At 35.4% G+C, this 22,797-nt stretch overlaps 1 protein-coding gene across 4 annotated transcripts in view; it reads right to left on the bottom strand.

Annotated features, from left to right (window-relative positions):
* Positions 1–1,558: 1,558 nt before the first annotated feature.
* LOC145674488 (uncharacterized) overlaps positions 1,559–22,797 on the bottom strand; it is a 36,525-nt gene continuing 15,286 nt past the window's right edge. For 2 of the 4 annotated variants that reach the window (XM_081744613.1, XM_081744612.1), the window contains exons 2-3: positions 9,299–11,168; positions 1,559–3,675 (exon numbers count right to left, since the gene is read on the bottom strand). In XM_081744613.1, coding sequence (XP_081600739.1) covers positions 1,833–3,675; positions 9,299–10,743 — 3,288 coding nt within the window. In that variant the 5' untranslated portion in view covers positions 10,744–11,168 and the 3' untranslated portion in view covers positions 1,559–1,832. Of the gene's footprint in view, positions 3,676–9,298; positions 11,169–22,797 lie in introns of those variants that run through there. The other 2 variants (XM_081744614.1, XM_081744615.1) reach the window with 2 other exon arrangements.

The following is a 22,797-nucleotide window of genomic DNA, read 5'->3' on the forward strand; positions in this document are numbered from 1 at the left end:
AAACACACAGGAAACCAATAAGATAGCACCGAAAAATATTCTTGTTATTCTTAATGTGTAAAAGTCACATACTAATAGTAATAATACATTTTTTAAACAATGGAAACTATGATTGTTTTGTTAGAGTCAAATTATCCTTCACGACATATTTTCTCGTAGAATTTTAGTAGATATATTAGAACTGATAACTAACAAAATGAAGGGAATGTTGAAACGAGTAATGTAAAACATTCAGATATTTTACAAACTACTGTAACCTGTGAAGTAAAATTAATGTTTGACCAACATTGATATTTACTTGCTTTGTTAAGGTTAAATAAGTTCTCTTTGTGATTTTGTCGTGATATCAATCGCTCTGTAGATACTAAACTGCGTCTTCTACCCGATTTTTTTGTTTGTTGCAGAGGCATGGATATTTTTGTCGTTTCCTACGCTGATATCTTTCGAACAAACTAATGCACTTGAAGGACGTCTTACGTAGTTCTCAACCAGCAAACCTTAACTGCATTGCTGGTTGTCTAACATTGCCGGATTGAAAATTTGAAAGTGTGAATGCACTTTTACTCGTGCCTATACAAACTCTTATACAAAAATAACAAAAAAATATTACTGGACAGAACATTATTGATTCATGTATTGTGGCTGATGTCATTGTCTTTAAAATACAGGTAACTTCGAAATGGTAGAATGCCGATGCCCTCATTAAATGCACGCAAAGGAGCGACAACAAATCACTCCAAATTTCTCTTTTCGGAATTTTGCTACCCAGAAAATGATCCCGGTTGAGAGTACGTTCCTATAACGTACCGTGGAAATTTCTTGTAAGTATTCTAAAATTTTCGCCCAACACTATTTATATATCTTAAATAACTATAAGAAATTACTTCCCAATTCTCTACGAATGTACGAACCTCTATATACGAATAGCAAAAAACACGATCTACCTTGGATAGGGCGACATACGGTAAAATTTATGCGCTTTTCTTCTTTCCGCAAAAAGGAACAGCCAGCATCGCACACACTAACAAGTTCAAAGTACAAAATGCACACACAACATCATCGCAGAACGAAAGAAATCCTGTCTATGCGCGGAGGAACTTTTTTCCCTTTAAGCAAAGTAATAAATAACGAGGGGGAAAGGGGTGTGAAAGCTATAAAAGCCAATTTCTATGTTGGAGGATGCATTATGAATCCATACATTCTCAAAGTATAACTCCTACATCCTTTTTCCTCGTGTTCATAAGCGAGAATAAAAATAACCTTTCCGTCGCTTCCTTTATGTTCCCTTTTAATTTGAGTCCTATTAAGTACTACGTCTCCGCCCAAGCATTGCTACTACAGTTGCAATTCGCGTTTCGTTTCCTTCCAAAGTCCTCCATTAAGCAACAGCGAAAAAGAAAGAAATCTTGGTAAAGGAAATAAATATTATGGGCGGTCAAGTGATGGCATACGCTTATCGCTTAACGTATACGTAATATGTGTTAAAACGGCTAAATCTTTAATTATCAGTACTCAAATTATTGAGAGTTATATGGAAATAAGCGCTTCGATCTCTATGTACCTTACAGTGATTTAAAATTTATTTCATACTTTTTAAAATTACATCTGAACATAAAGATCTTTTCAATATGCTAAAAACAAAATTTTAAGTTTCATTATTATTAAGACGAAACAAAATACCAAACTATAAAAGTTCTTCATAAAAGTAAACATCACATGAATACTACTTTCTCATTGAGGAGAAAAATACACAATGAACACTTGTATCGCCAACTGACTCCAAATTCAATTCAGAATATTCTTTTCTCTAGGACGCAATGCAAGTACGATTTCTACTTAAAATTATGGTTTTCAGAAATTTCAGACTCTTGACATTGCAAAGATTTCTCACTAACGTGTAGTCGAATATGTTTAACTAGAGATGACTTAGCTATGAAATTTCTTCCACAAATATCACAACTGAATTTTTTCCTATCCTGTGGAAAGTGTGTGGCCATATGGCCTTTCAAGTATTTCTTGATTAGTACTCTACCACAAATCTCACAGGAAACTCTAATTTTCTCTGTCTTCGTATGTACTGATGCTATATGACGTTTCAGTCTATAGGAGATAGAAAATTTTTTTCCACAATACTTACAAATATGGGGCCAAGATTCCCTATCAGTATGGTTATCTCGTATATGTACTCGCAAACAATTAGCGATATTAAATGATTTTCCACATATGTGACAAACAAAAGAGTTTTCCTTAAAATGATGCTGCATATAATGTGTTCTTATCTTTGATTTGAATCTAAAGCTTTTTCCACATTCGTTGCAAGAGAACTCTGGTTTATCAGAATGGACTGCATTTGTGTGAGTACGTAAATGTGCTTTCTGAGTGAATTTAGCATTACAGATTTTACAAACAAACGGTCTCAGACCAGCATGTAAATTTAAATGAGTGTCTAAATATTGCTTACTCACAAAACCTTTACCACACTGATTACAATAATATTTCATTCTATTCTGAGAATGAATGTCTTCATGATTTCTCAAATTTCTTTCCTTGATGTATTTCCCACAGATTTTACATGGAACGTATTTTATCCCCGTGTGTGAGTTCTTCATGTGTGCATGTAAAACACATTTAGAGGAGAAAATTTGATCACATAACGAACATTTGACTATCGTTGCCTTTAAATGCACAGTCTTGATATGATGTTTATAACTTTGTTTTAGTTTAAAAGACTGTGGACAGTAAGCGCAACTGAATACGTGTAATTCACCGTGTTTACCTTTCATGTGAGTAGTAAGATTAGATTTTTGTATGAAACTTTCCCCACACTTCTCGCAACTGAATGGTTTGTAGCCAGTATGTATTCTATTGTGAACCTCAAGATCTGTCTTACTTGGGAATGGCTTGTTACAAACTGTGCATGTGAAACTGAAAAAGTGTACATGTCTGTGTGCAACCAGACTTAATTTAGAATTAAATGATTTTCCGCATTCAGCGCACGAGAAAGTCCACTCTTTATGTTGTCGTAAGTGTTTATCAAACAATTTGTTGCTATAGAAAGTTTCTTTGCATATTATGCATATTATTCTCTCTTGAGAATGCTTTTCTACATGGAGCTTAAAACTACTTTCTTTCTTGAATCTTTTTTTACAGCATGTGCAAAAGTACTCTTTTGCACTATGACCTAACTTGTGTTTCCGTAAAGTTGATTTAGAAACGAAACTACTTTTACATACGTTACAACGGAATGGCTTTTCTCCAGTATGCACTCTAGCATGAATAAGTAGTTCAGAATTGTTTGAACATGTCTTGTGGCATATGTTGCACAAGAAGCGAGAAGTGTGGGTACGTTTATGAGCTTTCAACGATCCATATACCTTGTACGATTTCAGACATTGAGTACATTTGTATTTGTATTCTGAGTGTGTTCTCAAGTGGCGCGTGTAATCCTCCTTACAAGTAAAAGAGTAGGAGCATATGTCACAATTGAAAACCTTATTCTTATTTTCAGCGGTGGTTGATTTTCTTGGTGAACTTGTCTTCATACTATTATACTCGACGATGCCAGTCTTCATCATATTCTGCTGTTCTGTGTTAATATTTTCAGAATCATTCTCCCCATGGCACAAACGATCATTACTTTGCATGGCTGTTGCATCTTCCAATGAGAAACTGAACCTTTAAAGAGACAAAAATATATATAATACGTTTATTTATTAATACATAAAAGTATAACTGTATGGCATATTGGCTAATCCCGAATGAGTTAGTACCAGGGCCGTCAATGAATTTTGATTTTGATTTGATTTTAGCGTCCCTTTCAGCAGTGAGGCTATATGAAATGTGGACCTACATCTTAACGTTTGATCCGAATCATACGACTTCCCGCAAGAAATCGAAACCCGGTTTCACATGTGAAAAAACCTGTACCCTAACCGTTTAACGACGAGGGAGCTCAAGAATGAACAATAGGTAGCGGAAGAAATGCTAAATGTAAGCATAAGCTCGAAAACATAAGCTCATGTTTCGCAGGACAAGCTTAAAAGTGGAGCAAACTCAAAAGGAAAAAAATCAATAGACTTTACATATAATTACAATTGAGCTCAAAAATTAAAAATGTCTCCCCTTCAATGAACATTCTTTATTAACAGCTTCGAGCTATTCATCAATTTTAATATGACATGCTGTCTTTTTCAGGTAATACCAAATGAGTCAATGGTTTAGGAGATTGACATTCGTCTTGCATGAATTTATTCTTAGTAAACATAACTTTCATTTTCGCAACCAACGAACAAAATTGAACAGGTTATTAAATAATAAATCCCGACTCTTCAACATTTATGCTGAAGAATAATTTAAGCATCACTATCTCATTGGTTTCTTATACAAGGGGAAAGTGATAACTCTGAATTTAAACAGATTTTCGCTCATACAATGTCTCACATCACTAGTAGTAACAGCCCTACTATAAATGTGACTCTCATGACGGTTTGGCCATCATGGGTGTAATAATAATTTAACTATGGAACGACGTTGATGGATGGTGCTATATTTTCTATAATAGTAAAACTCTCAAAGAAATTAATAGGTAAGACTGGCCGAAATGAAAGGGTTGAATATTGTACTCATCACACACAGCTAAAATCTAGGGCGTCGGAAATAGATAAGTTTTCCTTTTTTGTTTGGAAATATTTCTATCTTCTCATATATTATAATCAGCAAGGATCCTTTAGGAATATTACATGATTAATGTAATTCCACTAAAATGAAGCCGCATTTAGTGATATTACATAGACTATCAAAAATAGTACTTCGAATTTCTTTTTCAGACCAAATATTTCTATATGAGTGGAATTAAAACAAGTATCTAGCAAATAATGTTCATTGCTCATTGTTTGTTGCTGCACTAGTTCAGTATAAGGGCATGTTTCGCAAAACTGTTCCAGGAAGAGCTCTCGTTCCCATTTAATTTGTAATACATATTGTTTATTGGAACTGAGTTTTGCATTTAAAGTCATGAGTATAAAAGTAGATGTGAGTAGTAAATCCGTGAGTTGAGAAAGGTCGCCTCTGATTGGCAGAGAGATATCACGTGACCTAATCAAATATTATGACGACATAGAGGTGAAGTCTTCCTTGATTGTGGCATGGATAGCTTGGTAAACTCGCAAATTTGGAGAGGGGTAGATAGTATCCAAAATTAGAAATTTAGTGTGGTAGTATAGCACAGGGGTATGATTCTATGTAAGCTTTGTAATATTTTCTCCATAAACAAAAACGATATCGACCAAGCAAAAATTAAAAATTTGGGAGATTTTTGACCTATTTTATCTGTATTTTTATGACGTATTTTAATCTAAAAAGTTGTCAAAATTGTACATAAATAATACATTTTGCTATGTGATAGATTATTGACATAATTTACCTTCCATGAAGAGTTATTACATTAGATTGTCGTACGTATGGATATACAAATCTATTACGCTACACATCGAAACCAAGATGTACCCTGACAAATTTCGAGAGATGTGATGACGCAATCTTAAATTTTAGAAATTATTAAAATCTAAAATTGTTAAATGTTTACTAGGACATTGAATAGTAAAAGTATTACAATAAAAATATATTATTAAAAATATTGATTAAGTAATTGGAGTTAAACATACTTTCCAGTAAGAATTATATAGAAAGAGGATTTACTCTAAAGTGCGATGCAAACGGATATTCGAGTTTTAATCTGATTAGAAATCGATAACTTACACAAGAATATTTACTTCATTAGTTCTATAAATCTTTATGCTTATCGTATTATAATTCACTTTAAAATTATGATTTTTCCATTTTAAAACATAGAACAAGAAATAAATGTAATATTCTATTTGTTAAGGAAACCTTTCAAACTTATGATTTCAGGGGACAATTTGAGACTCTGTCGACATAAATTTCCCCCTTCGTGGCCATAAGTTATCTTCGATCATGCTCAAAGTGGACTAATAATGTTTTATCAGTTTTCTCTCATTGATATATTGACCATTACCGGAGGAGAATCTTCTGAAATCGTCAATGCTTATAATTAGTTTTTCATTACAAATCAAAGGATAATAATGAAATATTGAACAAATATTTTGTTCTCAGCTGTGGATTTTAGATTTGCTGTTCATATAATGTTCCCTTCTAATGGAATTTGAGAGAAAAGTAGTTGTCAAAGATTTATTTAAAGAAATGTTCTCAGTCCTCTGATGAAAATAGGAACACACTTAAAAAAAACGAATACTCCCTTCAGGGTTTGAACACATAAATTTCTAATTGATAAACTAGTGACCCAAACCGCTCGACCAGTTCGTATGTCTTCAGTGAGTCTCTGTTGACTTTTGGGTAAAGTAGTTTCCTGCTCCACACTTCTTTTTGTTTATGTCGATACGACTATAAGTTTGTGGTAAATATTTGGCAGTTACAGGTATTGCAATGCATAAAAGTCTTTTTCGTATAAATTATGTTCAATTTTACGTCCTAATAACTTATATACAACAGGTTGAATCTGTGAAATGATTGGGGTTAGAGTGATCGTAAATGTTTTCATAGTTAGGAACCTGGATATGCAAACCCGCTTAACGTGGGGATTTACTTTTGAGAAATTTGGTACATGGCCTCGCCGTCTACCACCATACCAACTTATTTTTTAATTTAACAATTTCTAAAATTTAAAGTGCTTTGTCCTACGCACTTCTCCCAAAACTTGGAGCGAGGTAATGTACCTCTGTCAAAAAGAACAGAACATTGACCCCTATGACGTCATGTCACACGATCAGCTCACAGGACTCCCCTAAAGAACTAAAACTTACCTCAAGTCACGCACTTACTACTATATGTTAGGCAATGTATTATTTAGACTACGAATATACCTTAAAATTACATTCATGACTTGAGTATTTATCTATAATATATTTATAGTTACTATTACATTCAAAACTTCAAGCTACAATAGAGAAAGAAGACCAAAGACAGAACCTGATCCTCGGAGGCTGAATTCATATCAAAAAGCCATTACTCGCTATTTCTGATTCTTTTTGATCTATGGACATTAATATTGAAACCGGAAGTGCTAATGATGTCTGTCACTTCCTTTTGCAATAAAGGAATAAAATCAGAGGTAAAGCGTTTTCTTCTGGTACCTAATCCATATCAAAAAACTGCTAGTCGCTACCTATTTCCATTTTATCCATTATGCGATTAACATTGAAATCGGAAATTTTTAAAACTTCTTGTTTGACTATAGTGCGTCCAGTAAGAGAACGTCTCTGACAGCTCGCAGTGACACTGCCACTACTCGCGTGTCAAGGTTTTTTTCGGTGCAACTGTAGTGGCAATTTAATGAATGGTATAAGACAGAGTGTTCGAGGTTGGTAACACTGGTATCAAAGTAGGGGCTGCAATGTCCCACGGCGCGTGGTAAGAAACGTCAGAGACCATCTCTTGTTGGCCGTGCTATAGACAGAGGTAGAGAAGAAACTCATTCTTGCGACGATGAATCTACGTCAAGAAACCACTTTTCAATAACTCTTACTGTTTTCCTTCTACTAAAAAGCGTATTAAAACCGAAAGTACTAGTTAATTTCAACTATTTCCGGTTTTGGTAGAATGTTGTAGGTGGTAGTGGTGCGGTCCCTTGACACGCTAAATCAGCTGCAAGAAACCACTTCTCGCTGACTATTACCATTTTTGTTCCATGAAAACCAATGTCGAAATCGGGACCAGTTGATCTGTACCACTACCGGTAAGAATGGACGGTTAAGAGAAGAGATGGAACTTATTTGTAGGACTCTAAATTAACTGAAAAATAATAGTTCTCAATATTTCTTTTTTTTCGTTTTTTGTTCCATGCAAACTAGTATTGAAACCGAATGTACTAGTAAATTTGAACCACTTCTGGTCTTGATACAATGTTGCAGGTGGTAATGATATATACTCTTGAGACGTTGACTAGATTGCAAACAACCACTTTCGCTTTCAACGGCCGTTTTTTTTTTTCTATGATGACCAACGTTGAAATAGTGATCAGTTTATTTGCACCATTTCAGTTTTGAATACAGGGTGAACTGAAGAGATGGAAACTACACTTGGGGCCCTAAATTAATGAACATTTCCCGTTTTTCTAAGCACAAGTATTTTAGAATCTGCAATTTTTGCTACAGATATAAGAACACGAAGACAGTTGTGATAGAAATTTTATTTAGTACCTTTATGTAAATGAGCACCACATGCATGGTTGCAGCCTGAGCTAATACACTAATTAATGTTCTCATGTTTAAGTAACCAACCGATGTTACGAAGCGAATGTTATTCATTCTTAAGAAAAAAGAACCGATATATGACGTCATGCCAACAGAGCTCGTTTCCGTTGCCGTGACATAAGAAGCGGATTTTCGCATTGTTTAAAGCTTTGTATCTTCGTAACTAAGAATTATTTTTATGATACTCTTAGTATGTTATACTGAACTAATTCTACATGTTGCTATCATTATATTACAACTTTTGTCAGAAAGTTCGTTGCCAAAAAAATAAAAAAATAAAACTATCAACATATTTTTCCGTTTTTGCTTTATGCGAAATCACCATTGAAACCAAGAGTGCTACTAAATTTTAACCACTTCATTTGTCGTATAGTACTGCGGGCAATAATAGTTTATTCTCTTCAGACTTTGACCCGACTGCAAACAACAGATTCTCTCTTTTTGCACCTCTTATTATGGTGATAAACATTGAAACCGGAAAAAATAATTTGAACCCCTTCCGGTTTGAATAGGAGGTTAACGTAGGAGATGAAGCCAACTCTTGGACGTTCAATCGTTTAAGAAAACGCTTCTCGCTATATGTTACCATTTTCGTTCTACGGTGATAAACGTTGAAACCAGAAATGTAATATGAGCCTATTCCGGTTTCAATAATGGGTTAACGAGGGATGTGAAAACAATTCTTAAGACGCATAATCGACTGCAGGATACCGCATCTCAAGATCTCGAATCGTTTATACTCTGATACATGTTGACAGAGAGACAGAAGGAAGAACATTGCTGTTCTATACGGCTTCCACAGTTCTGGACAGCATAGTCAGGAGGTTGAACAATGTCAATTTGCTGACCTTAGTGCCCAGACAAGGGAGAAGAAAACACAGTACAACGGTCCATTGTTCTTATATATGTAAACCTATACCATCCATTAACATTTATGAATTTAAGATTATTTTAATGTAAAATTAACTATAGTTAGTGATTACAAATACAATTCTTGGAGACTAACTTACACATTATCCTCCACAGTGCTTGAGTTATCTTCCGAACTTACAGTTGCCACTGATTCACTGAGAGTTTTAACCGAACGAATTAAGCTAGAATATTTAGTTTCGATGTGATGTTTCGTTCGTGAAAACTTCATCTTAAATTCTTCATTTTCCAAACAATCTTCTAAAAGTACACGAGCATTGAAATTCGTTCCAATAAATTTTTGCATATATTTCAACTCCCCATCATTTGAAGCAGTGTAACATTCACCGTTAACTTTCTTATTATTTCTAGTTTTGTTAATTTCGGAGGCATCACGACAGTTATCATGCAACTTATTTGAATAATAATAATCAACTGTTTCTCTCAGGTATTCTGAAGAGACTTTTAGTCTTTCAACAACAACTCTCAGGCACTTTCCAGTATTAATATTATTTCCAATTTTATTATTATGAAAAACATCAGTTGGTGTCAAATCACAATCTTGCGAGTCATGCTTAGTTTCTGAATTTTGGTATATTACATTGTTATGAGTTTCATTCTGTACAAATAATGGAGTACAAAATTCAGTTTTAGAGCCTACATTTAATGCTTTCAACTCTGGTGTTGAAATTTTATTCGACTTATCTAAAGCGTTAAATCTCCAGTCACTTTCCTCTTTCCCAATGAAGTTGAGAGATTCTTTGTCTATATCACACTTATTTATTTGTTCTAAGATATTGCAAGGATGCTCTTTAACTAACATACTTTCGTCTTCCACTTTATTGCTATTCACCATAGGCAAAGAATTTCTTTGTATATTTCTGTGTCTTTCCGAAGATGGTATTTCTTCTAAATCTAATGTCTCTTTTTCATTACAAAACCTTATACAATCTTTCTCACGTTTAATTTCTTTTTCGGAAGAACTTGCTTCCTTCTTGCCCTCTTGGTCAGATCTAAGTAATTCATTTGTTTCCAAACACAATGCAAACTGTTCTACACTGGTTAGTTCTACCGTCATTTTATCATACGGTTGACATTTTGAGCTTTCTATTGGTTCTTGTTGTAACTTCAAAGTAAATTTCTTCCCAGGCAAGTCATAATTCTCACGCATTTCTTGTTGTAAAATGGATTTACAATATACTTCAGTCTTTTCATTCTTTGGACAACTGCTACCTCCTCCATTACTATTACAAAGATTTTGTTTAGACTGTAGTGTTGACATTTCATTTTCAAAAACAGTGTTTTTTGACTTGCTTAGGGATAATTCTGTGTCGTTACGACAAGATGTAATCTCTCCCTGCACTATTGGCACTTTTCTTTCAAAGTTTTTCGAAGTGTTACATTGGGGTAATATATCGGTATCGCAACTTAGTATGCCATCACCTACCATTGACACTTTTGTTTCAGCAAGACTGGTTTCGAAACTGATAGCAGGTATTGACATGTTAGTAAGAAAAGACGTGTCATTTTCCCGTAATTCCGACATCTTTCTTTTATAAATATTAACTTCCGAACTGATAACTGACTTATGTGATGATTAAACAAAAATCCAAATATTTGTCTTGTTAAAGATTTGATTACTTATATTGATTTTAAAATATTTTTTATAGATTTCTAAAGCATCACACACTGTTTTAAGCTTACGAACATTATTAGAATAGAAAATGCATTTCTTTTCCTCGCAAAACGAAATCTGTTTCATGAGAACCAGCACATTTCATGTAATGAGTATGTTGTGACTAAAAAGCAAAATACGAATCTTTCTCCACACTATCCACGAGAAACAATTTAACTGTAGAGTTCGTTTACTAATAAGTAAGAAGTTACTTCGATGTCCTCTTTCTTCATTTTTAATGTAGTCTTTATAGTCACCCAAGAAGAGTACTGCAACCTGGTTTCCAGAGTGTGATTCTAAAAGAAAGAAGAAGGTCCAATTAGTCTGTACGACAAAATCTGACAGTTTTGTCAGTTACAAGTTTAAGTTGCGATCATGACATGCATATATAGGAGCAAAAATGTATCAAAAATCTGTTAAAACACCGTTATTGGAATTAAAAAATGAAACAGTTGGAAATAGTAAATTCAGACACACATCGTATTTGGTGAACACCTTATCTTAAAAAGATTTTTGAATCTGTATATGACTGAGTCAGTGGACAGTAGAACAATTATTATTACAAGAAATCACAGAAGTCTGCTTTTAGTATGCATTTCGACTCCAGAATCCCATATTATATACACTATGTGATCAAAAGTATCTGGACACCGCCAAAAATACTTTTTTCATAGTAGGTGCATTCTGCTGCAACCTACTTCCAGGTACTCATTACCAGTGACCTCAGTAGTCATTAGACATCGTGAGAAAGCAGAATGGGGTGCTCCGCGGAACTCATGGACTTCGAACGTGGTCAAGTGATTGGGTGTAACTTATGTCAGAAGTCTGCACGCGAGATTTCCACACTCCTAAACATCCCTAAGCCCACTGTGTCTTATGTGATAGTGAAGGGAAAACGTGAAGGGACACGTACAGCACAAAAGCGTACAGGCCGACCTCGTCTGTTGACTGACAAAGACCGCCGACAGTTGAAGAGGGTCGTAAAGTGTAATAGGCAGATATCTATCCAGACCATCACACAGGAATTCCAAACTGCATCAGGATCCACTGCAAGTACTATGACAGTTAGGCGTGAGGTGAGAAAACTTGGATTTCGTGGTTGAGCGGCTGCTCATAAGCAACACATCACGCAGATAAATGCAAAACGACGCCTCGTTTGGTGTAAGAAGCGTAAACATTGGACGATTGAGCAGTGGAAAAACGCTGTGTGGAGTGACGAATCACGGTACACAATGTGGCGATCTGATGGCAGGGTGTGGGTATGGCGAATGCCCAGTGAACATCATCTGTCAGCGTGTGTAGTGAGAACAGTAAAATTCGGAGGTGGTAGGGTTATGGTGTGGCCGTGTTTTTCTTGGAGCGGGCTTGCACCCATTGTTTTGGGTGGCACTCTCACAGCACAGGAATACATTTATGTTTTAAGCATCTTCTTGCTTCCCACTGTTGAAGAGCAATTTGGAGATGGCGACTGCATCTTTCAACACAATCGAGCAACTGCTCATACTGCCAGGCCTGTGGCGGAGTGGTTACACGACCATAACGACTATAACTTGAATGCTATAGAACACCTTTGGGATGTTTTGGAACTCCGACTTCGTGCCAGGCCTCACCGACCTGCATCGATACCTCTCCTCAGTTCAGCACTCCGTAAAGAATGGGCTGCCATCCCCCAAGAAACCTTCCATCACTTGATTGAAAGTATGCCTGCGAGAGTGAAACCTTTTATCAAGGCTAAGGGTGGGCCAACACCATATTGAATTCCAAAAGTACCGATGGAGGGCACCACGAACTTGTAAGTCATTTTCAGCCAGGTGTTTGGATACTTTTGATCACAAAGTATCTATCTATCTATCTATTTATCTATCTATCTATCTATCTATCTATCTATCTATCTATATATATATATATATATATATATATATATATATATATATATATATATATATATATCCGGTGGCGAGGCTTGAGGGTAGACAGGGTAGACAGCGTCTACCCTTTAGAATTTTTACTAACTTAAAATTTTTGTAATTTAAAGATTCTGACTAAATTTTTTTTTAATAATTTATTCTTAGTTTCTTTTTAATGCTTCCATATGAAAGACAGAAAGCAAAGTGTCCTTCCAAAACCTTGGACATTATTTCTCTGTCCACATAATTATTTCCATTTAATTTGCATCAACCTATACAAGCGTAGGAGAAAAACCACGTGAAAAGTTGAAGTCCAAACACTCGCGCTGTGTAGTAGTACCTGCGAAAATACATTTGCTGTTTTGTCTTCGTTTAGAGGGTTTCCTATCTTGTTTATTTTAAGCTGGATTTGTAAGTGAAAGGAACAGACCGCTATTTCTTCTATTTGTTTTTATTTTAAACCGTCTCTTAGCTCACTCTATAAAATGGTAAATTGTTATAACGTACCCTTGAAGAACATTAGTATATATATATATATATATATATATATATATATATATATACCGGGTGAGGCATTTAAAACTGTTTTTGGAAATATCTGGAAAATCACAAATCGGAGTTTAAAAAAGTTGTATTAAAAGTTGTTCGTCTCAAAGGGGGACATCCAACGATACCACACTCGACCCCTTACCCCCACCCCCCGGGGGCGGGAGGGGGTCAACTTTGAAATCTTAAATAGGAACCACCATTTTTTATTACACATTCTGATTTTCCGTGAAAAAATACGTAACTTTTGTTTCGAACATTTTTTCGTTGCGTGATAGATGGCGCTGTAATCGACAAAAATTAAAATTGCTTACAAACGAAAAATGAGGCATTTAAAAATGTTTTTCAGAATATCAGGAAAACTACAAATCGGATTTTAAAAAAGTTGTAATAAAAGTTGTTCGTCTTGAAGGGGGACATCCAACGATACCACACTCGAGCCCCTACCGCCACCCCCCGGAGGCGGGAGAGGGGTCAACTTTGAAATCTTAAATAGGAACCACCATTTTTTATTGCATATTCTGATTCTCCGTCAAAAAGTACGTAACTTTTGTTTCGGACATTTTTTTGCGTGATAGATGGCGCTTAATCGACAAAAATCAAAATGGCTTACAAACACGAAAAATGAGGCATTTAAAATTGTTTTTCAGAATATCAGGAAAACTACAAATCGGATTTTAAAAAAGTTGTAATAAAAGTTGTTCGTCTTGAAGGGGGACATCCAACGATACCACACTCGAGCCCCTACCGCCACCCCCCGGAGGCGGGAGAGGGGTCAACTTTGAAATCTTAAATAGGAACCACCATTTTTTATTGCATATTCTGATTCTCCGTCAAAAAGTACGTAACTTTTGTTTCGGACATTTTTTTGCGTGATAGATGGCGCTTAATCGACAAAAATCAAAATGGCTTACAAACACGAAAAATGAGGCATTTAAAATTGTTTTTCAGAATATCAGGGAAACTACAAATCGGATTTTAAAAAAGTTGTAATAAAAGTTGTTCGTCTCGAAGGGGGACATCCAATGATACCACACTCGACCCCCTACCGCCAACCCCGGGGGCGGGAGGGGGGTCAACTTTGAAATCTTAAATAGGAACCACCATTTTTTATTGCATATTCTGATTCTCCGTGAAAATATACGTAACTTTTGTATTGAACATTTTTTCGTTGCGTGATAGATGGCGCTGTAATGTACAAAATAAAGATGGGTTACAAACACTCGGCAAAATTAAAGTAAGTTACAAAATACACATCAGATTAGAAAAGTTAATACTTGTGATATTTTCGGAAATACTACCAAATTACACCATAGTTGATTCTCCCTCTACAATCTCATATTAGAAAGGCAGATATTCTAAAATCTGTAATGATAAACCGGTGTTTTATAGCAAAAACACTTGATCCTCCAGAACTTAATACATTACTATGTCTACATTGTTAGTGTAATTTCTGTCACAGATGTCACTTAAAGAGAGAGCATTTGGAAACACTTAAGGTTCGTTTTTTCAATGTATTAAAATCTAGTTTTAGCGTTTCTCAGGAACAACAACGTGGATGTAGTAATAATTTGTTCCCTTCGGGATGTTTTTTTAATGTGAGTTCTCTTGCCTCTCACCATCCGAAGCAGGACGTTTGAGCGTAATGCTGTTTCGGCGCAAGATGTTTTGGCTCAAAGCCGTATATCTAAATAGGTTAATCTACTTAAATGGGTTATAATTATAATGTATTTCATAACGAGAACCCGGACGTTTTCGCACTAAAAGCCTTGAAAATAGACACTAATATCACAAATACTCTGTCATAAAAAATTACTGCACAACTTAAGAAATTCAGCAAGATGAAATTTGACATCAATTTTCTAAAAAAAAAAAAAAAAAAAAAAAAAAAAAAAATCTTCAAAAACTAAATTTTCCTTACGTTATTACAGTATGCCCTATGGTAAGCAGTCTCAGTTGCATTAAATGCTTAGGTCTAGTTTTGTTCTAGTAAATTGTTGTATATGCCTAATGCAGAATGAAAAAAAAATCTTATGTTACATTTACCATGACATTATCATTGCATGACGGAATTATGGGCCAAACCCAGCAAGTACCGTAAGACGGGGTTACTTTGCACAAGATTTAAGCCATTTTAAAGAAAATTAGTGGGAGATTTACGGGATTTGGGACTTTCAGGTTGAAACCCACCCAAATTGCACGATTTCGTATTTTAAAAATCTAATGTTAGTCATTCCTATGCGTATAAGCTGAAATCCTAGTCATTAAAAGAAAAAAAAAACGAAGTATTTGTGAGTAAAGCCTCTCTCAAACTACTTTTCTGGATCCGACATTGTTCATAATTTATTTTCCAACAAGAAATTCATTCCAGCATCTTCCTAAATAGGAAATTTACCTAAATTTAGAATGCAGGAGGTTCCAGTAGTAATAATTTCCTATCTAAGCGGTATTTTGGACCGGTGCAAAGTAACCCCGAGTACAGACTGAAACTCCCTTCTCCCAGTTTTACTTTTTTTATGACTTTAAAACGTTTCACATTTCAATTTCAAGTATTGCATCAAAGTTCCATTATACACGGTAGTATTCTACGAAACTGACTTAACTTTGACGGAAAATCTTGTACATGATATCTTTCAAATTTTGGCGGCCTTTACAGTGACTGCTTTCCATACCTCTACAACAATGAATCCTCTCGGTAATTGGAACTGATGTTAACCGCCATTATAGCTAAAATATAGTTAGATGTTCTATCTTACGGTACCAGTTGAAACTTTCTGTTTTCTGTTCATTTTTTTGCCGACAGAGAACTGTGAAACTCTTCATATTTTGTGCAAAGTAACCCCTGATGTGCAAAGTGTCTTACGGTATTCTACAATATCAACAGTTTGAAAATTGCTGTGCAACAGTACGAATTTTCCATCTGCCCGAATATATTTTCTTCTTTCCATGGGAGGGTTTCTTCTCGAAGCATTGCCTCGTACACTAAGTTCTGCTTTTTTCTGTCCTTCGAAGTGCATCAATAAACTGTCAACTTGATCAATATCGTTCCTTTATGTTAGATATATTATAAACGCCAGAAGCTTAGTTTGGGGTGTCACAGGCTGCCTACAGTAAATTTTATTTGGACCACTTCTCCTATTTCAATGAATAGCTAGTGCCTATTTTTATGAAATCTGAAATAACTTTCTGTTAATACAATAGTCTCAACTATCCGGCCTAATGGGCAGATCGAATAACGAAAAAGCATTCAATAAATACTCACTTCCTGAAACACCCACCCATAGCATTTTTATTCCAAAAACAGCTCTTGTTCATTACTTAATAAACATTTCCTATGTTTTGTAACATTCGTTTTAATAATTTATTATGGAAAAAGAAAATGCAAAAATGAAAATATGTGCAGTGTTGTATACATTTTAAGTCACATTTTTAAAATAACTAAACGTTAAGAAAAAAACGTTTTTTTTTACACAAATTACATGTCCTTATTACATATATATCTTAATTTATTTCTTCCAAAACTAAATCGCATAGTACGGAGCAGGCCGGTAGCCAGCCCAAAAAGTTAGGGGGACCCGGCTGAAGTTAGGAGGGACCCGATCCAACCATATAGTTCATTTGCAAGCCTACCGTGAAAATTTTAGTGGGGCAGGAAAAATTTACGGGGGAACCAGCCCCCTAGACCCCCTGAATACGGGCCTGGTACGGAGACCTGATACCAGAGATGCGGATAGTCGAGAATCTGCTGCATTTATTTATTTATTTATTTTTACTGGTACAGATACGTTGTGCATGACGTGCAGGAACTTTGCTGTGTTCAAGATGTTATTTTTAGTTTTTGCAAAATTGTTGTGGAAGTTTTTTGAAATTTCCAGTGCCTATTTTCATATTTTAGTTCCTAAACATCCGGATTCTAGTTATGAAATACAGTATATGTAGGTAGGAAACCTATTTATATAAAAGGTTTTGTGTCCAAATATTTTGCGCCCAAGCAGCCGCACTTAAACGTCTCGCCCCCAAATGTCATGGACCTTGACCATCGAGGTGCTTGTTTCAGGGCGAGTCCTCTTGCCTCTCACCATCGTGGTGCTTGTTTTAGGAGAGTCTCCTTGTTTCTCACACATCTCCATCGTTTACTGAAACAAACGTTCGAAATGGTGCCCGTTTTCTGCAACACGCATTGCAAGTGTTACATGTACAGCGAGAGTCTGACCATGGATTGCGACGCACGATCGCAGTCTTTGCTTCATGGACTGTAATTTGAATGATAAAGAATGTATCGCAGAAAATAGTCACCATTTCGAACATTTTCTTATCACTTGTCAACGGCGTTTAGGATGGTCATGAGCAAGTTCGAGAGAGTTTTCTGTGAAACTCAACTCGACTAGAAATAGATTTCTTTGAGCTCTACTCGAAACAAACATATTTGAGCTCGACTAGAAAAATTCCCTCCAATTCGACTCGAATTCGGGTCGAGTTTCGAGTCGCGTCGACACAAAACGAGCCAAATCCTGTGTGTAGTTTCAAGTACTCTCTTCAAGTATCCTACATAGACAATATAATTATTATCAATGATAGTATTGCATATAATGATAATAATAATAATAATAATAATAATAATAATAATAATAATAATAATAATAATAATAATAATAATTATTATTATTATTATTATTATTATTATTATTATTATTATTATTATTATTATTATTATTATTATTATTATTATTATTATTATTATTATTATTTATTACAACACCGTATATAAATCTGAAAGATAGGCATTTTGTATCTCAATACTAGAAACTAGTTGTCTTCCAACCTCGGTAGTCGTGAAGCTTAGGAAGCACGGACATCGGGGTTTGAGATCCAGAGGAGGAAGTATTCCGGCTCGAGCCAAAAACTTAAAAGTTATAAGGCGCCGGCTAAACAAGTTCAAAATTGCTCGAACAGGGCTTAGGCCTATCAAGCGCTCAAACAGCTCGGCTCACATCTCATTCACTAACGAGCCGAACCGAACAATAAGCCGAGCTAACAGTTCACCCAAGCGACCCTGCTCGAGTTCTAGACTCAATTCAACAAAACAGAGGAAATGGCTCATCCCAACCGAGCCGATGGCTCACCTCAAGCGAGCTGGCTCGAGACATCGGCTCAGTTGAGCCGAGGCGAACTAAGGTCGTTATAAAAATCGCTTGTCGTCTTGTTATCGAGACGAGACTAGAAGCGACCAGTGTCCCCTCTCGTGAGCAGCACAAAAAGTATTCCACATTACTGCTTACTTGAGATTCACTTTGCAGTCTCATATGGCCATCATTTCAAAACGAGTTAAAACGAGCTGAATGAGTGAGCTATTTATCAAACGCGATTAGACTCGGAACTCGAGTTCATAAACAATGACTCGGCTCAGAACTCATAGTTCGACTTGGCCCATCCCTAACAGTTTTTACCCATTTTGATTTTTGTCGATTACAGCACCATCTATCACGCAACGAAAAAAATGTTCGAAACAAAAGTTACGTATTTTTTCACCGCGAATCAGAATATGTAATAAAAAAATGGTGGTTCCTATTTAAGATTTTAAAATTGACCCCCCTCCCGCCCCCGGGGTTGAGGATAGGGGGTCGAGTGTGGTATCATTGGATGTCCCCCTTCGAGACGAACAACTTTTGTTAAAACTTTTTAAAAATCAGATTTGTGGTTTTCCAGATATTTCAAAAAACAGTTTTAAATGCCTCACCCGGTATATATATATATATATATATATATATATATATATATATATATATATATATATATATATATATATATATATATATATATATATATATATATATATATATATTGCCCCTATGTGTCTCCAACATCAGAATAAAAAAAGAACCTCCCTAACGAAAAGTTGAGACGTATTGGCAATTATATCACTTTTATGTTTTTCGCGAGAGTGACAAGTAATTTTGCATGTCCCGGTAAACGCCCCCCCACCCCACCCTGAGATCACCTGGTTGGAATTTAAAAAAAAAAAGCTTCGTCTTGATCTTGGGCCTAGACCAAGGTACCCGTGACCAAATGTTGTTAACTACTGGGTCCACTAGTCTGATCCTCAGGCCGCACACACACACAAAGACAGACAAACACACAAACAAACTCGATTGTATTTATATTAGATTCTTCGCTCAATAATTGTACAGATGAAAGATTTGAAAAATACAAAAATCTGGTCATTGTAGAACTAATAAATTATAGAAAATTTAGTACAGTGAAACCTCTACTAACGGACACCTCTATAAAGCGGACACCTCCCATAACGGACATATTTTGTAATCCCCAAACACTGTAATAGGATAAAACATATTGGCAAACCTCTCTAAAGCGGACACTCTCTAGTACGGACACGGACAGTCTTTTCTGTCCTTTATATGTATTATTCACCTCCGTATTACGGACACTTTCTCTATAAATAAGTTGAAAAGTATTATAAAAATACATTTTTAGTAATTCATACATGTGTCACCAAGAAAGCATTGTGACATTTTGTCTCCTCAACTGTCTACTCAGCAATCCAGATGAAGAATCTCTGTTTAACAACACTCTCATGTCCTTTGCTTGCATTCCACTCCCACCCAAGCTGTTTTAGACACAAAAGGGATTGACTGTTGCCTGCCGTTTGGAATAAGACGTTATTCTGCTGTCCTGCTGGAATCTCTAACCAAGCAGAAGACAAGCTCGGTAGTTTTTGCCCGTGGGTACGCATATTGCCACAAAAAAGACACTACTGGACTGCAATTAACCCACAAATTAAAGCGACATACTGAAAACGTAAGTGTAAAGTGCAGAGAACTATAACATCTTATTTCCATCTTATGCCTCGAACATAGAGTATTGGACAGCAGAGGACAACACAGGTACAGTAACATTTTGGTAATATTCGTGAACACACGATTCATCTAAAAATATTGTTACTAATTGCATATTACCTTCTTTACTAATTTACGTAAGAAAATATCAAAACCTCTCTAAGGCGGACACCTCTCTATAGCGGACAATTATTGATTCCCCACGGCTGTCCGCTTTAGAGAGGTTTCACTGTATATATCAACAAATTCTTCCATACGGCAAACTGAATAACTTGATATCCACCTTTCCTAACACTTTTTGCTCAGATCAGCTTAGGAATGAACTTAACATATGTTCCGATATTAACCAACACATTTCTCTTCCCGAATACTTGAAATATATTGTCAGTAATGAACTTCAAAGCGTATATCAGGTAGACAACAAAGCTGCTAAAAATGGTATTGAGCATTCCATCAACCCTTCAGTTTTTTGAAAACATTCATTGAGTGCCCTGAAAAGAGTGTAAAATTACTTAACGAACAACATGACAAATTATGAACACTTCCTGAATTACGGACACTCTCTGCATTACGGACACTTACAATAACGAACTTGGTGTGGTAGCTTTGTAGAATACCTTAATCTAAAGAAAGAGCTATTTTTTTCGCCGAAATGAACAACAGGGTATGTAGCTCATTTACAAGACTGTAAGGTATTAGATAAGGTTGGCCCTATTTGGTATTAGGTTAGTTGTTGTAAGGTGTTTTACTTCTATTGTTTTTTTTTTTTTACTTTACAGCTCATTTCTAAGACATTTAGAAATGACTATCCGTAAAGAGGGTATGGGGAACTAATGCCCCATTTCTAGCAAATGGGGTACCATTCAGAAATCTATACGTCGGAAAAAGAAATACTATACACCAAATTTCATTAATTATAAAACTTTATAGTTAAAGGGACAGAGTAAACATTTACTGCAAAGAATATTGAAACCTCAAACATTAATATTATATTTATGAATTACCAGGGGTAACTAGTTAATATCAGCATCCTTTATGCAGTACAAAATATCAGAACTAAAAATAGAAGTAAAAACAAAATACTATATATATATATATATATATATATATATATATATATATATATATATATAGTATTTTCTTTTTACTTTATATATAGGGTGTCCATAAAGTCCTTTGCCACCCCTAAAACTCGGAAACGGTTAAATATATGTCAAAACGAAAAAACACGTATTTCATCATTTCAAAAGTACCACGTACTGAGTGAAACAAAATTGCCCCAGGGTCCCAGACGGGGTCCAACTCAAAATTTTCAAATGGTAAAAGGGGTCAAGTAGTATATCGTTTGAAAGCTATTTACAAAACAAAGACGATGGAATAAGTTTCGATGTTCTATAGTGAGCCTGTATAAAATGGCGGCAGGTCAAAATGTTAATACAGTTTGCATTGAAAAGTCTTTGGCCACACCTAGGAATCTGAAATGGCTCAACAGATATCAAAACTAAAATAATAATAATAATAATAATAATAACAAGTATTTCATCCTTTCAAAAGTGCCACGTACTGAGCAAAACAAAGTTGCCCCAGGGTCCCTCCAAGAGTCCCAGACGGGTTCCAACTCAAAATTTTCAAATAGCAAGGGGGCCAAGTATCGTTTGAAAGCTATTGTTAAATGAAGGAAGACGGAACAGGTCTTATGTTTCAATACCAACCCTGCTTGCAATGGCGGGGGGATTAAAATGTTAACACAGCCTTCATCGAAAAGTCCATGTCACTTCAAATGATCCGAAAAGGTAAAACTAAGATGTCAAAACGCTAAAAGGAGTGTTTCCTTATTTGTAAAGTACAGCTTTTCGATGTACAAATATTTGTCCCAGAATCCTTGCAGATTTCTAAGTGGGGTCCAACTTAAAATTTGCGAATAGGAAATGGGTCAAGTATCATATTGTTTGAAAAGAACAGGGATTGGGTGAATTGAGAGATATGTAAACAGTCACATTTATTGAATTGCTTATTTAACTGGATGCAATGTCTGGATTACTAATTGAGACAATACTATTTCAGGTAGAAGTGTGCCTATTACAATTTCTGACGTTATTACTAATATTCCTATTACAAGTATTAGTACTATTATTAGTATTACTACAATTTGCTTTACAAGGCTGTGTTAGAATTTTGAGTCTCCCGTCATTTCACAAAGGGTTAGTATACTCATAAGACTTGTTCCATCTTCCTTCTTTTAACAATTGCTTTCAAACGGCCCGTCGATCCCCGTCTGGGACACTATAAGGAACCCTGGAGCAACTTTGATTCCCTCAGTAGGTGGTACTTTTGAAATGATGAAATACATGTTTTTCAGTTTTAATATCTTTGGAGCCATTTCAGATTTCTAGGTGTGGCCAAAGACTTTTCAATGCAAAAACATTTTGACCTGCCGTCATTTTGTACAGGTTTAGTATAGAACATCGAAGTTTATTCCATCGTATTTCTTTTGAAAATACCTTTCAGACGATATACTACTTAATCCCCCTTTCCATTTGACAATTTTGAGTTGAATCCCGTCTGCGACCCTCCGAGGGACCCTGGGGCAATATTGTTTTACTCAATACGTGGTACTT

The sequence above is a fragment of the Thermobia domestica genome, chromosome 17 (assembly GCF_964235325.1).
Source record: "Thermobia domestica chromosome 17, izTheDome1.hap1.1, whole genome shotgun sequence".
Taxonomy (NCBI): domain Eukaryota; kingdom Metazoa; phylum Arthropoda; class Insecta; order Zygentoma; family Lepismatidae; genus Thermobia; species Thermobia domestica.